Source organism: Sus scrofa, chromosome 16, assembly GCF_054392235.1.
Source record: "Sus scrofa isolate SSC_HxYL_T2T_F1_AM1 chromosome 16, Sscrofa_HxYL_maternal_Yorkshire_Landrace_v2.0, whole genome shotgun sequence".
Lineage (NCBI taxonomy): Eukaryota > Metazoa > Chordata > Mammalia > Artiodactyla > Suidae > Sus > Sus scrofa.
Window position 1 is genome coordinate 30,606,169 of NC_139398.1, and position 16,950 is coordinate 30,623,118.

Genomic DNA, 16,950 nt, shown 5'->3' on the forward strand with positions numbered 1-16,950 from the left:
ATTTTTCCATCTAGAACATCGTATTTTCCTTACAGCCCATCTTCGTTCTCTTCAACTCCCACAGCCTTTTCTTCTCCCTCCTCCTCTTTTAGTTCAACCAAAGAGCAGAGAGGAAGACAAGCAGGCAGCTTTAAAGTTACTGTAAGATTTTCAGCAGATAGGTTTTGATCTCTGCTCTGAAATAAAGGATTCCCTTGAGGCCGTAGCTTGCTTAAATTTCATGCCTCCTTCCTGACATTTCTTTTGCAACAAAGAAGGAAGTGCATCAGGTGCTACTTTCTTTCTTTCTTTTTTTTTTTTTTGGCTTTTTGCCATTTCTTAGGCCGCTCCCATGGCATATGGAGGTTCCCAGGCTAGGGGTCGAATCAGAGCTGTAGCTGCCAGCCTACGCCAGAGCCACAGCAACTCAGGATCCGAGCCATATCTGCGACCTACACCACAGCTCACGGCAATGCCGGATCATTAACCCACTGAGCAAGGGCGAGGATCGAACCTGCAACCTCATGGTTCCTAGTCGGATTTGTTAACCACTGCGCCACAACGGGAACTCCAGGTGTTTCTTTATGATTATTCTTTAACTTAGTTGTGGGAAACATCAAGTATCCTAGTGTATAAGAGAAAAACACATGATTATAGAATTGAATTTTTGAACTGACAGTAATTTTAGAGGTTGTCGCTGCTCAGTTTAACAAATGTGATTGCACATGAAAACTGGAAGAGTCTATAGGTAAAATGTCCAGGATCTTAAATATAAAAACCCCAAATGCCCACAGGGCAAAAAATAGGGAATAGTAGAGGCTTTGGTAAACTGTCCGGAACAGGCTTTGTCTTAAATTTATTCTCTAGAAGGAGTAGACATTACTCTCATCATAGGAACACATGCCTTATGTCATCAGATTTTGTAGGTTTTCAAAAGTCAAATTGGGATTTTGCGTGAAATCTTCGCTTAATATTGGCTCAGAGTTCCTCACAGTGTTCCTAACAGTGAGACACAGCTATGTCCTGGGTATAGTACATTAGATATCAAGTTTACTTCTTGCTCAGGTAAGGTTAAAATGCAGAGCAAAGGAGATGGAATTTTCTTTTTTCCTTAATCATTGATCTTTGAAAGAGCTAGAACTCTGTAAGTTCCTTAGAAGGAAGATGGGGGAACAAAGGCTAATGGGTAGGTCTTTGGAGGAGATCAAAGTTGAGATACTTCACATCTATTTGTACATCATGTCTTAAGCATTAAAATTTCGCAGAAAGAGTCTTGACTAAAAGACACGTCTGTAGGAGGTACACAGCATAAAGGTTGAAAGCTTGGGCTTTGACGTCAGTGGACTCTCCGCATACGTAGCTTTCTGATGATGTGACATATTCGGATCATGAAGATCTGAATCAAGATCAGATCGAGAAGAGATATTCAAATGCCCTTTTACTATAGCAACAGCATGTGACTTAACCTCAAACCCTGGTTTGCACACATGTAATGAACACCTACGACCCAGTGATGTCTTGAAGATGAAACCACTTTATATCATTTTAGCACAGTGACGTAGGGCTACTTGAAGGTCTTTAGAGTAGTAACAACATGATCAAATTGATGCTTTAAGAGGAATAATCTGGGGGATGTAGGTCGAATAGTGTAGAGATTGGAGGCAGAAAGAAAAAAGAGGAAGAATGGAGTTTGGATATAGAAAGGATTTAGAAATAAATTTAACAAAAGGGGTATTTAAAACTTAGAAGATGGATGAGATCATCAATAGCATGTACATATACAGAAGATGCTGATGACAGAATTATAGAAGTGTATGGCTGACCTTTGGACAGTATAAGGGGTGAGGCAGACAGGGGAGCCGATCCTCTGCAGTCAAAAATCCACTCAACTTGTAGTTGGTCCTTCATATCCGTGGTTCCTCTCTATCCGCGGATTGTACGGTACTGTGATATTTACTACTGAAAAAAATCCATGTGTAAGTGCACCAGTGCAGTTCAAACTTGTGCAGTCAAGGGTTGATCCTATTTAGAAGCTTCAGAAGCAGAGAAAGAATGTTCAAAGAGGTAGGAGGAAAAAATGAAAAAAGGAAAACGAGGGAAAAGAAAACCAGCACCCATTTTCCCCAAATCTGATTTCCTATTTGTATTTTGACTGCTGTGAAATAACTCTTTTCTAGGTTAAGGCAGCTGGCCATTTGAGTTCTATTCAAATGACCTTTGCTAAGTACATGGACCAAGAGTACAATAATAGCATCTTAAACCTGGAAAAGATGTTCTTATACCTAATCCTAAGACCTTTAACCAAAATCTTAAAGAGGTGGTTATAATTTTAACATGGGCAGCAGCTTCTTTGTAAGTGACCCCTGTCCATTTATTGTTGCAGTTGATGATTTTAAAAGCCATTTCTTCAACGGCTTTTTTCCCCCATAGTCATTCATATTAGAAGGTAATCCTTTCTCTCTCCCACATCATCTCTTGTCCATCCTGCTCCGAGGTTCCAATTACCATAATTTTGAACAAATTCACTATCTTGATTGTTCTGACTATCACATTAAAATTAACGCCTGGCATTGTTGTAACTGCAACTGCAGCTCAGATCTGATCCCTGGCCTGGGAACTCCATATGCCGTGGGGTAGCCAAAACTAAATAAAATAAATAAAATAAGAATAAAAATTAATACCCGGAACTGAACACCATACTTCAGATAAGCTGTGACTAATGCCAAGGGCAGGAGGACACTCATTTTGGTTATCACTCACATAAAGGATACAAGGAAGCTCTTTTGTTAAAAGGCTTGCAATGCTATCTCACTAAAATTAGTTGTGATTGGTAATGCAGGTTTTAAGTTCCTTCCAGCCTTCTATATTATGCATTAGTTAAAGGCAGGCTTTCTGTTTTTGTCTGCCTTATAATGCATACTAAATCACACTGAGGTACAACTTGCGTTTTAAACAGCTTTTGGCAAAGCTCAAAGTAAACTGCAACATACTGGGCTTCTTTTCATCAGGAACCTGCGAAACTGCATTATCCTGTATTTCTTTAATACAGGGTCCATACTGATCCAAGCATTAGGTATTCTTTCCCGTTCTACTTCTGACCTCAATATTTATGTATTTTATTTTCCAGCCACACCTCAGGCATGTGGAGGTTACCAGACCAAGGATCAGAACCATACCACAGTGGCAACCCAAGCCACAGCAGTGACAACACTGAATGCTTAACCTGCTGTGCCATCAGGGAACTCCAATATTCGGGTATTTTAAATGATTAATCAGTGAGATCAATTTAACAGCCTTTCCACTTTTGTTTGACAGATTACTTGCTTTTTAAGAAAGTATTTCAAAGTAAAGTTACTCAACTGATTAAATAGTCTTTTCCAAACTGAAGAAACTTGTCTCTAGCACTGTATCTTGGGATTATATTTGGATAAAATGAATATAATAGATTTTTATCATGAAACCAGTTTACACATTGTTCAAAAATATTCCTCAAGCTTTGAAGTTAGTTGTTTCCTATTTTCAGATTTTATTTTACATCTAATATTACACTAAGCAAGATAAAGGACTAAAACTAACTATAGCTTATTAAAATTACCTGGATGACAACTAATCAGTAAAGTTGTTTAGGGGATAGAGATATTACAATTTGCTGAATATTGCAACTCACTGCTATACTGTATGGTTGATAATAAAATACCTTTAATACTGAATAAAAATTCTGGGCTGCAAAGCCTGTTTATTAAAGCACAATCCATGTACCACTTGCATCAGAACCACCTATGATTGGCACCAGGCAGCCACTAAGAGCAGACCTAGAACACTAAGAACACTAAAAGTGGTGAGGCAGAGCCGTGATGTTCTGGATCAAGGACTCTGCATCAAGCCTGGACCCCAAAGAGATGAAATGGAAGATGCATGAGGATGTGATCTCCTCCACACAGCACTTTCTCATCTATGTGGCCCTGCTTTGAGTCACTCCTTTTAAAGAAACTGGACAGCATATGAAGAGTGGGCATGATGTGTGAATGTTTAAGAACCTGATTACGGCGTCTACTCCTGTCTGCTAATGAATAGGCCCAGAAAGCTATGAGACTCTTTGATTGGATGGACATAAAAATTCTATTCACTAAGTTTGGCTTTGGTAATTGACCTTCATAGCTAAAAGAAAAAGCTATCTGGGAATTATCAACAGATGTCTTGTGGTCAGAGTACACCCTTTTGCCTGTAATATTTAGCCTCCATGAATGTTGGTATAATTGTAAATGATGTCAAACTCCCTTTTCTACCAAGCATTAATTGTAAGGGAATTATGTCTGCAATAAAAAAAAAAAAAAAAAGAAATCACCTATAGTTGAAGAAAATAATTAATTTGGAATATTCCTATAATGCTTGTTAAAAATGCAGTTTCAGGCGTTCCCGTTGTGGCTCAGCAGTTAAGGAATCCGACTAGGAACCATGAGGTTGCGGGTTCGATCCCTGACCTTGCTCAGTGGGTTAAGGATCTGGTGTTGCCGTAAGCTGTGGTGTAGGTCACAGACACGGCTCAGATCCCGCGTTGCTGTGGCTCTGGCATAGGCCGGCAGCTACAGCTCCAATTAGATCCCTAGCATGGGAACCTCCATATGCTGAGGGTACGGCCCTAGAAAAGACAGAAAAAAAAAAAGGCAGTTTCCCTATGTGTACTGATATGGAATAATCTCCAAGACTCCACGCTACAGTAAACCAGCAAAGGCAAGGTGCAAAACAGACAGTGTGCACAGTACGTGGTGCTCCATAAGGAGAACAGAACAAAGGGGCACATGCATCAATGTCGCCATGTGCACACACCACCTGTGGAAGGTTATACACAGGATATGCTACTTGCCTCTATGAAAGGGAAACGGAATGCGAGGCTAAGGGGAGGGAGGCAGAAGATATTTTATGCCTTACACTCCTTTACACTTTTTGAATTTATAACACATTATGAAAACCCATTCAAATGATCAAAAAACAGTCATCTTAAAATGCAGATCCTCAGGCTTATTCTGGACCTACCTCCTCTGTCAGAATCTTTGGAGTTAGGGTTTAGGAATCTTGATTATTAGAACGTTCCCCAGATGACTCTCATGAATAAATTGAAATCACTACTATGAGTGTTATGTATGATACTATAAAATTTACCCTTTATTGGGAAAAATTTTAGTTCTGCTAAATTCAGTATAAAAAATGGTGAATCCATTAAATTTATAACTTAAAGTCACAACATACATTAACAACATAATAGCGTGACCATGCAAAAGATTTATGCTTTTTTGTCAATAAGCAGGAATAAATGATTTAAAATGCTACTGACTTGGAAAAAAAAAATCAGGGATCTTTCCAACGCTGTTCACGCAAGCTTGCATTTTTAATACTAGCTTATTCAAAGAAACAGAACAGTGGTGAAGACAAAAATCTAATTTGGAATGCATCATGTAATTAGGGGGGGTAGGTGAGAAGGATGCATTTATTATCCAGGTTATCATCATTGAAACATAAGCATGCAATATTTTAACAGAGAAAGCCAGTCTGAAATGCAAAGAATAACTAAGTATATTAGTTGCCAAAACAACTGGTTCAAGAATGTGTAATAGTTCCTGCTGAGGTGCAGCGGGTTAAGGATCTTGCATTGTCTCTGCGGTGCTGCAGGTTCAATCCCTGGCCTGGTGCAGTGGTTTAAATGATCCTGTGTTGCCACAGCTGTGGTGTAGGTCCCAGCTGCGGCTTGGATTCAATCCCTGACCTCGAACTTCCATATGCTGTGGGTGCAGCCAAAAAAAAAAAAAAAAAAAAGAATGCATCAGCAGGGTGACCAATGTTTTTGTTTCTTTTGATTAAGAGTTTGTAGTTTCCTTCAAAAACTGTCAAAGCAGAAGATACTACAAATACTCAATCCAACTTGTTTCATGAGATGGTCAATGGGGATACAGCCACAGCTATGAAAACAAGCCATGTAAATATAATAGTGAATAATTATTGAAAAAAATTAAGTGGCACCACTTGTATATCTGGATGAAGACATCCAAAACTAAATGTAAGAATTTGAAACTTGGGCTGAAAACATTTTTTAGAACATACCTGCAGGATGAAGGGAGCAGACTGGTAAAGTGTGGAGCATGAGTTTTGATACCTGATTCTCAATTTCAACTCTGTCACTAAATTTATGTACTACCTTTAGTTAGGCACTCTGGGTGTTAGTTTTCTCATCTGAAAAATAAGTACAGACAGCATCTTCACTTATTCTTAGTGTTATGACAGTTTTAAACAGGAAAACATGTGAAAAACCTAGCATGGTGTCTGTCATTAGTGTGTGATGTTAGCTCTTTCCTCTTCTCTCAAGAGAACTGTGAGAAAGAAAATTTCAAAATTTTTACTAGGTGATTCAATATTCAAAAAAATAAAATGAGACTCAGAAAGTTTAAAAAGAAAAAAAAAAAAAGCTTAAAAAGACACCTGCCCAAGGTATGAAGATAGCATGTGACAAATTTGGGAGAAAAGCCCTAGTCTCTTATTTTTTCCCCACAGCGTTTGTCTCCTATGGTGTCCAGCGGACGATTCTGACCCAAGAAAGAAACTGAACCAATATGGTATTCAATTATGTTAATTTTGTAGAAATTATCCTTTGTCAGGAATAACAAAATATAAGTACCCAATAAATCTGAATATGTATGGTTTTACTGAAGCATAAGTCATTTCAAAGCAAAAGTATTTATGATGTCAATTCTAATATATAATACATGTAAGTCATTATATGAATTTAATTTTTTATTTGTGTATTTCACTGTAGTGCTGTGACAACAAAATGACATCTGTGTACCAGAGCATACATATTATTAACAGTAAGATGTAACTTTTCATTACACCACTGCCAGAATATTTAGCTTTTTGTAGGACATATAAGCATGTAAGATGGCCACACCAAATAATTTTCTGTTTTTTTTTCTCAGATAATCTTAAATTATATCAGTAATACTTTATTGACCTCACTGTTAATAGAACTGTAAATTAGCTGGGTGATTGGGTGTGGGGGCAGGGGGAGGGATCATTCAACTGTGTTATACTGTAATAGTTGCTAGAGTAATCTCACACACACCAGTAAGGAACTGTCTTCATAATTAAGGGCTAGTTACTGTTGTTAGTTGCACAATGATAAAGTTCTTTTGAAAATATTGGTTAGCCCACTTATTTATGAAAAATGCCCTTTCCACTTATGCAGAAGAAAAAAATATTCAGAAAGTTATTTTTGGCCTTGCTATGTCAAAAAGTCAACTGTACAAAGATCTATGTGTCAAACCTAAAATAATAATTTTAAAAGTCTATTAAAAACAAAAATGTCATGCATTTTATTATCAATTATGCAGAGGCTTTAAAACTGTTGCAAGACCATATAGTATATATTAGCTTTTATACCGCTAATGCACAACTAACAGCAAACTTGATTAGATTAACAGAAATCTGTCTTAATTACACCTTTATATATCACACTAGAGAGACAAATGCCACAAGATCTGCAGAAACATTCAGTTCTGAGCACTTAAATGGCAGAATAACTTTTTGTGTCGTAGTCCATCACATAAAAGAATAATAAAACAAAAGGAAAAAATTCTGCAGTCTCACGTTACAAAAAAACGTACTGCTGTAAAATATTAAGGGGCAAAGGATATCTGTAACACAAAGTAACAACTAGTGTCAAGGAGCAAACAAAACCTCTAAATAAAAATATCAAAATACACATAGCAACTGAAGCACAAATACTGCATTAAATACAGTAAAGATTTAATAGGACTAGTTAGTAAAAGACACAAATACAGGGGAGCTAGGGCAATCAGTAAATAAAACAAAAGCAATGGGAAAAAAAAATCAGAACAATTGTTTTCCCCCTAGTTGGAGCACAATTTTGGGGGATGTCTTTCCATTCATATAATACCTAACACTGTACATTAAGATTTTTATGTCATAGAAAAACTTGGTTCTTCCATGAAATTCTTTAAATTCTTGACAATTATTTCAAAGTAGACATTATTATGAATGAAAAACAGCCAACAAATGGGCACCTGTTGTTTTTAACACTGAAGATTTACAGTAACTTTTTAAAAGTTATCATAATCTTTTTTGTCTTTTTTCCCCTCAGCTTCAAATCCATCAACTCCATCACTATCCCTTCTTCGTTTCCTGTTGTTGTGGATGTTAAAACGTTGGCTCATTTGGGGTAGTGGATCCATGCCTAAAACTTTGTGTATCTGGCGGAATGCGAGGAGTCTCAATGCAAACTGCAACAAAAAGAGTAAGAATTTAGTTAATTTAAAAAATCAATGTTAATTCTTGTTAGGTATATAGCCCCACACAATATAAAAAAAGCATGTTTAATGGACGTTGAACAATATTAAGTCTCACAAATGAAGGAGTCAATATGTTCTGACGGTTTTATTTTCAGGCTTTTCTGAGTGCATACTATTTTGGTTTAAAAAAAAAAAAAGGAGTTTTCTTGTGGCGCAATGGGTTTTAAGGATCCAGCGTTGTCACTGAAGCAGCTTGAGTGGCCCAGATTCAATCCCTGGCTTAGGAACCTCCAAATGTCACAGGCAGGGCCAAAAACAAACAAAACAAAACCATAAGTTAAAAAAATTATCCTGAAAAAAAAAATTGTATCATGTTCATTAAAAAAAAAAAATCCTAAAACAATATACAGTAAAAGAAAAAGCATTTCACTCCTTGAATGAATCTCTGGTTCATATTCACATATTTTCATACTTTTCCTGTGGATGCCCATGTGTGTAGGCTACAGGTACACACACCTCCCCAGGTTTACAAAATGAATATTATTTTTCAACTTTTTACTTCATCAACTAAAAAAAGATTTTTCACTACATGGCTGTATATAAATAGGAATATACTAGGCATCAATGTCACAAGATCTCATGTATCACAATTTTTGTCTTTTGTCAAGCCACGTCTGACCTACACCACAGCTCACAACAGTGCCGGATCCCCGACCTGCTGAGCGAGGCCAGCAATCGAACCCACACCCTCATGGATACTAGCCGGATTCGTTTTTGCTGTACCATAATGGGAATTCCTACTTTTAAAATTTTAAATTATTTTTTTGGCATATAAATTTCTTTTTTTGTGACTGTGTCCATGGCATACAGAAGTTTCCAGGCCAGGGATCAAACCTGTGCCATAGCTCTAACCAGAGCCACATCAGTGACAATGCAGGATCCTTAACCTGCTGAGCCATCGGGGAGCTCCTGTGTATACATTTTTTCTTTCTTTCTTTTTTTTTTGGTCTTTTTGCCTTTTCTAGGGCTGCACCCGCGGCACATGGAGGTTCCCAGGCCAGGGGTCTAATCAGAGCTGTAGCCCCCAGCCTACGCCAGAGCCACAGCAACTCAGGATCCGAGCCAGGTCTGCAACCTACACCCGCAGCTCACAGCAACGCCAGATCCTTAACCCACTGATCGAGGTCAGGGATCGAACCCACATCCTCATGGATACTAGTTGGAATTGTTTCCCCTGAGCCACCACAGGAATTGTCCTGAGACCACGTGCCTTTTTTTGTGTGTGTGTCTTATTGCCATTTCTTGGGCCACTCCTGTGGCATATGGAGGTTCTCAGGCTAGGGGTCCAAATGGAGCTGCAGCTGGCCTACGCCAGAGCCACAGCAACCCAGGATCTGAGCCTCGTCTTCGACCTACTCCACAGCTCACGGCAACGCCGGATCCTTAACCTACTGAGCAAGGCCAGGGATCAAACCCACAACCTCATGGTTCCTAGTCGGATTCGTTAACCACTGAGCCACGATGGGAACTCCCTAAATTTTTTAAACGAACATTTATTTTCAGTTCTCTTGGGTATATACCCAGGAGTCAAACTGCTGGGTCATACAGTAACTCTGTCTAATCACTGAGGAAGTGCCAAACTGTTTTCCGAAGTGGCTACTCTTCAAGACTATTCTAAATCCCTGTTTACTTTCTTCAGCTGAGAGAGTTACTGATTACAACCATCCATGTGAGAATTTATTGTTCTAAAATTTTTTTTCCAGATTTGATGATTCTAGTTCCTTAGAACTTTGCCTCATACATTGATTGGCTTTTTAAACCTTGAAAAGTTCCCAAATCACTTATATATTCAGAACTTGATATGTCTGAAGTCTTGGATTTTTGGCAGTACCGGGTGCTTTTCTATCTCATTTAAGCTATAAGGCTGTTAACTTTCTGAAGTGCAACCAAGAATATTTATCATAACAGAATACTTTATTTAGAGACTCACAAAAGCTCCTTCCCAAAGATAAAATTTTTTTTCTGTATTAAAACATCTAAAGACATCTAGTATATAATAATGAGTAATAATACATTTCTACCACAGAGATACTGCTACTGATCATCAGCCTATTCTAATACTAGGAGTTTCCAAATAGAAGAATTATTATAGTAAGAAAAACTAAAAATAGCATCTGAGGCTAGAGTGAGCACTCTTTTAAGTTCTTGTTCTGCATATGGTTTGTATGTCTTTCTAAATTTTGACAAGAAGAGAGATTTCAACTGTATGTTTGGCAATTATTTAGCAGCACCGAAGCTTGCTGCTAAATAATTAGATTTAGTATTAAAACTACTCCCATACAAAGTAATCTTGGCATTTTTAAACAATATCAAAGAAGATTTAAGGTTTACTGAATTCCTTTTGTAGGGGGATTGACTAGATGTAAATGGCACCTTTACGTACCTTTTAAAAGGTATGTTTTTCTATTGGATCCGTGTAAGGGATCTGAATAAATGACAAAGGCTATATCTTGCAGAAGTAACTGGTAAAGGATTGCTAGGGAAAAAACATACAGAGGCATACAAAAATAAAGGTAAATAATATAGAAGAAAGAGAGGAATAGATCCAGACAGAGACTAAGGAAGGAAGATAATTATTAATGTGCTCACTATAGCCACCAAGAAGCAAAAACTGAAATTGACATGGGTACAATGCATAGAGCTTATTCAGATTTTTTACCAGCTATGCATACACTTGTTTATCTGTGATGTTTAGCTCTGTGAAACTTTACCATATATGCAGCGTTGTATAACTACCATTAGAAGACATTAAACTCTATTATCACTAGACTCCCTTTATAGCCAAACCAATCCTCTGCCCTATATCTAACTCCTAGGAATCACTGATATGTTCTCCATCTCTACAACTATTATTTCACAAATGTTACATAAATGGAATGATGCAGTATATGTAACTTCCTTTTTATTGATTGAAGTATAGCTGATGTACAATATTATATGTTACAAATGAACAATATGGTGATTCATAATTTTGAAAGGTTAATACACTCCAGAGTTATTATAAAATATTGGCTATATTCCTGATGTTGTACAATATATTCTTGTAACTTATTTTACATATAATAGTTTGTACTTACTCCCCTACCTCTATACTGTCCCTTTCCCCTTCCCTCCTTTTACTGGTAACCCCTAATTTGTTTCCTACATCTGGGAGTCTGCTTCTTTTTTGTTATACTGACTAATCATATTTTTTAGAGTCCACATGAGTGGTATCATACAATATTTACCTTTCTCTGACTTATTTCGCTTAGCGTAACACCCTCCAAATCCATCCATGTTGCTGCAAATGGCAAAATATCACTCTTTTTAATGGCTGATTAGTGTCCCACTGTATCTATACCACATCTTTATCAATTCATCTGCTGATGGACACTTAGGTTGCTTTCATATCTTGGCTACTATGAACATTTGGGTGTGTCTATCTTTTTGAATTAAGAGATTTTGGTTTCTTTTGCTATACACCCAGGAGTGTAACTGCTGGGTCATATGGTGGTTCCAGTTTTTTGAGAAACCCCCATACTGCTTTCCACAGTGGCTGCACCAATTTATATTCCCACTAACAGTGTATGAGGATTCCCTTTTCTCCACTGACTTTCAAGACAATGCGGGATCCTTAACCTGCTGAGCCATCAGGGAACTCTAACAAGGACATTTCTTTCTAGTTTGTTTGTTTCTTCTTTGTCATACTATTTTCTCATTTATTTTTTATTTATTAACATATAGTTGAGTTCCCATTGTGGCTCAGTGGTTAATGAATCCGACTAGGAATCATGAGGTGGTGGATTCGATCCCTGGCCTCGCTCAAGCGGTTGAGGATCTGGCATTGCTGTGAGTGCGGTGTAGGCTGGCAGCTACAGCCCCAATTCAACCTCTAGCCTGGGAACCTACATATGCCGTGGGTGCAGCCCTAGAAAAGAGAAAAGACAAAAAAAAAAAAAACAAAAAAAACAAAAAACAAAACAAAACAAAAAAAACCCACCAAAAAGCAGAATAAAGTATAGTTGATTTATAATGTTTCTTCAAGTTCTGTTGTAGAATAAAATGACCCAATCACACACATTTCCCTGTGCTGTACAGTAAGGTACCACTGCCCGACCATTCCAAATATAACAGTTTGTATCCAAAAAACTCCCCAAATGCTCATCTGTCCTACTCCCTCCCCTTTCCCCCTTGGGAACCCCAAGTCTGCTCTCCTTGGCCATGATCCATTTCTCTTTTTTTAAAGATAGGATTATCTGTTCCATATTTTAGATTCCACATGTAAGTGGTATCATATGGTATTTGTTTTTCTCTTTCTGGCTTACTTCGCTTAGTATGAGAATCTCTAGTTCCATCCATGTTGCTGCAAATGGCACTGATTTGTCTTTTTTATGGCTGAGTAATATTCTATTGTATATATGTACCACATCTTCTTAATCCATGCACCTGCCGATGGACATTTAGATTGTTTCCATATCTCGGCTATTGTGAATAGGTGCTGCAATGAACACAGGGGTTCATTATTATCTTTTTTTTAATGAAAATTTTGTCTGGATGTATGTCCAGCAGTGGGATTGCTGGATCATATGGGTGGTTCAATATTTAGTTTTCTGAGGTACCTCCATAATATTTTACATAGGTTGTACCAATTGACATTTCCACCAACAGTGAAGGAGGGTACCTTTTCCTCCACACCCTCTCCAGCATTTGTTATTTGCTGACTTGTTAGTGATGGCCATTCTGACCGATGTGAGGCAGCGTTTCACTGTAGTTTTGATTTGCATTTCTCTAATAATTAGTGAAATTGAGCATTTTTTCATATGCCTGTTGGCCATCCACATGTCTTCGTTGGAGAAATGTCTACTTAGGTCTGCTGCCCATTTTTCAACTGGGTTGTTTGTTTTTTTGTTGTTGGGTTGCGTGAGTTGTTTGTTTATTTTGGAGATTAGGCCCTTGTCTGTTGCTTCGTTGGTGAAGATTTTTTCCCATTCTGAGGGTTGTTGTCTCGGTTTTTTAATGGTTTCCCTTGCTGTGCAAAAGCTTTTGAGTTTAACTAGGTCCCACTGATTTATTTGTGCCTTTATTGTCATTTTTCTAAGAGGTGGATCAAACAAGATGTTGCTGTGATTTATGTCAAAGAACATTCTGCCTTTGTTTTCCTCTAGGAGTTTTACTGTATCTGGCCTTAATTTAGGTCTTTAACCCATTCTGAGTTTATTTTTGTATATGGTATTAGCGTTCTACTTTCATTTTTTAACATGTAGCTCTCCAGTTTTCCCAGCACCATTTACTGAAGAGACTATCTTCCACTGTATGTTCTTTCCTCCTTTGTCATAGATTGGTTAACCACAGGTGCTTGGGTTTATTTCTGGGCTTTCTATCCTGTTCAACTGATCTATATTTCTGTTTTTGTGCCAGTACCGTATTGTTCTGATGACTGTAGTTTTGTAGTATTGTCTAAAGTCAGGAAGCTTGATTCATTCATTTTCATTTTTTTTTTTCCCAATACTGTTTTGGCTGTTTGGGGTGTCTTGTGGTTCCATACAAATTTTAAAATATTCTGTTCTAGTTCTGTGAAGAATGCCTTTGGTAATTTGATAGGGATAGCACTTAATCTGTAGATTGCCTTGTAGTACAGTCATTTTGACAATATTGATTCTTCCAATCCAAGAGTATGGTATATATCTTTCCATCTGTTTGTGTCATCTTTGATTTCTTTCATCAAAATCTTATAGTTTTCAGAGTATAGGTCTTTTGTCTCTTTAGGTAAGTTTATTCCTGTTTATTCCTAGGTATTTTATTCTTTTTTTTTTTTTTTTTTGGTCTTTTTTTGCCTTTTCTATGGCTGCACCCTTGGCATATGGAGATTCCCAGGCGAGAGGTCCAATCGGAGCTGTAGCCACCAGCCTATGCCAGAGCCACAGCAACACGGGATCCAAGCCACGTCTGCAACCTACACCACAGCTCATGGCAACGCCGGATCCTTAACCCACTGAACAAGGCCAGGGATCGAACCTGCAACCTCATGGTTCCTAGTCGGATTCATTAACCACTGCGCCACAACAGGAACAGTGGTATTTTATTCTTTTTGATGTTGACTGTACAATGACAGTCACCAGAAGCTTGAAGAGACTCTCAAAGGCTTATGTCTCTGCTTACTTCTTGATTTTGGACTGCTGGTCCCCACAATGCTGAGAAAAAAACTGTCGTTTTAATCCACTACATTTGTAATAATTTGTTACAGCACCACAGGGAACTAATACAATGTTCTATCAGATAAGCTTCTTTTTCACATAGAGTCACATGAAGAGTATGTGTTCTACTTGTCTACATAGAAAATGGTTGTGTCTTGGAGACAGGATTAAGATGGTGGAATAGAAGGACTGGAACTCAACTTCTCTCACAAAAACAACAAAATTACAACCAAATGCTGAGCAACCTTCAACCAAATGGACTGGAAACTTTCAAAAAGATACTCTATTCCAGAAGACAAAGAGGAGGCAACATCAAGAGGTAGGAGGGGCGATTATGTGATATAAACAACCCCATACCTCCTGGGTGGGAAACTCCACAGACTGGAAAATAACTGTATCACAGACTCACCTACAGGAGTGAGAGTTCTGAGCTCCACATCAAATCCCCACGCCTGGGGATCTGGCACTGGGAGAAAGCCCCTGGAGCACCTGGCATTGAAGGCCAGTGGGGCTTGTGTGCAGGAGTTTCACGGGACTGGGGGCAACAGAGACCCAGTTCTTGAAAGATACACACAGGCTTTCATGCACACTGAGTCCCAGGGCAAAAAGCAAAGGCTCCATAGGCATCTGGGTCAGACCTGACTGCAGTTCTTGGAGGACCTCCTGGGAAAACTGGTGACTGTGGTTCGTTGTGGGGGAAGGACCTTGGAGGCAAAGCTCTCGTGAATATTCATCAGCATGTGTTTCCCTGGAGGTGGCCATTTTTGGGAAAATCTGGCCCCACCCATCAGTGCTGAGAAGCTCCAGGTCAAACAATAATCCAGGTGGCATCACAGCCCCACCCATCAGTAAACAAGCTCTCTAAAGAACCCCCCAGGCACACAGCCACCTCTAATCTAACCCAGAGACAAAGCCCCACCCACCAGAGGGATAGGAATCAGCCCCACCTACCAGTGGGCAGGCACCAGTCCCTCCCATCAGGAAGCCTAAGCAAGTCCCCATACTGACTTCAGCCACAAGGGAAGCAGACACCAGAAGTAAGAATGGCTACAACTCTATTGTCTGCAAAAAGGTCACCACACCAAAAACCTATAAAAATGAAAAGACAGAGAACTGTAACTCAGATGAGGGAGAAAGAAAAAGCCCCAGAAAAACAGCCAAGTGATCAGGAGATACTCAGCCTCCAGGAAAAAGGCTTTAGACTATTGATGCTAAAGATGATGTGAGACATTGGAAATAAACTGGAGGCAAAGATAGATAATTTACAGGAAACACTGAGCGAAGAAATACAAGATATAAAACTTAAGCAAGCAGAGATGCAAAATACAATAACTGAAATAAAAAATTCACTAGATGCAGCCAACAGCAGAATACAGGAGGCAGAAGAACAAATAAGCGAGGTGGAGGACAGACTAGCGGCAATCACTGATGAGGAACAGAAAAGAGAAAAAAGGTTGAAAAGAAATGAAGAGAGTCTTCAGAGAACTCTGGGACAATGTTAAATGCACCAACGTCCGTATTATAGCGGTGCCAGAAGGAGAAGAGAGAAAGGGACAGAAAAAATACTTTAAGAGGTAATAACGAAAAACTTTCCTAACATGGGAAAAAAACCACTCACTCAAATCCAGGAAGTGTAAGAGTACCATATAAAATAAACCCAAGGAGGAACACCCTGAGACACATATTAATCAAACTGACCAAAACTGAACTGACAAAGAGAAAATACTGAAAGCAGCTTAGGGAAAAGAAACAAATAACATACAAGGGAACCCCATTAAGGTTATCGGCAGATTTTTCAGCAGAAACTCTGCAGGCCAGAGTTTCTGCTGAAAAAACTCTGCATGATGTTGATTGTAAATGGGATGGTTTCTCTCATTTTTTTCTGATCTCTCATTATCAGTATATAGAAAGCAAGTGATTTTGTCTATTAATTTCATAGCCTGCAACTTTGCCAAATTCGTTGATGAATTCTAACAGTTTTCTGGTGCTGTTCTGGGGTTTTCTAGGTATAGTATCATGTTATCTGCAAACAGTGATAGTTTTACTTCTTTTCCAGTTCAGATTCCTTTTTTTTTGGTTTGTTTTCTTCTCTGATTGCTGTGGCTAGGACTTTCAAAACTATGTTGAATAATAGTGGTGAAAGTGGACATCCTTGACAAGGACATTTCTAACTACCTCTTAAAACCAGATCACTTTCTTCAAAGTCACATTTTTAAAAAGTTTCCTTCCTTCCAATTATGAATTCTCTTAGTTTTCTAATGCCCTGCTGCTCCTAACAATAAATTTATAAGAATTCCTTCTTTAAGTGTCAAGGAAGAAAGAAAAGCAACTTAGGGCAACTGTTTTCTTCCTTAGAAAATTAAACCCAAAGACAGGAATTCCTGTTGTGACTCAGTGGTTAACAAATCCGACTAGGAACCATGAGGTTGGGGGATCGATCC

At 38.4% G+C, this 16,950-nt stretch overlaps 1 protein-coding gene and 1 pseudogene across 4 annotated transcripts in view; one reads left to right on the plus strand and one right to left on the minus strand.

Annotated features, from left to right (window-relative positions):
• Nucleotides 1-3,703: 3,703 nt before the first annotated feature.
• LOC146395484 (mitochondrial import receptor subunit TOM5 homolog pseudogene) lies at nt 3,704-3,984 on the plus strand (annotated as a pseudogene).
• A 2,765-nt stretch (nt 3,985-6,749) lies between these two features.
• The window catches only part of ZFR (zinc finger RNA binding protein), a 94,447-nt gene continuing 84,246 nt past the window's right edge, over nt 6,750-16,950 (minus strand). For all 4 annotated transcript variants that reach the window (XR_002339765.2, XR_002339764.2, XM_021076978.2 and 1 more), the window contains one exon: nt 6,750-8,267. Coding sequence is in view for 2 of the 4 variants with exons in the window: in XM_021076978.2 (XP_020932637.1) it covers nt 8,088-8,267 (180 nt within the window). In the remaining 2 variants the exon portion in view is untranslated. The remainder of the gene's footprint in view (nt 8,268-16,950) is intronic.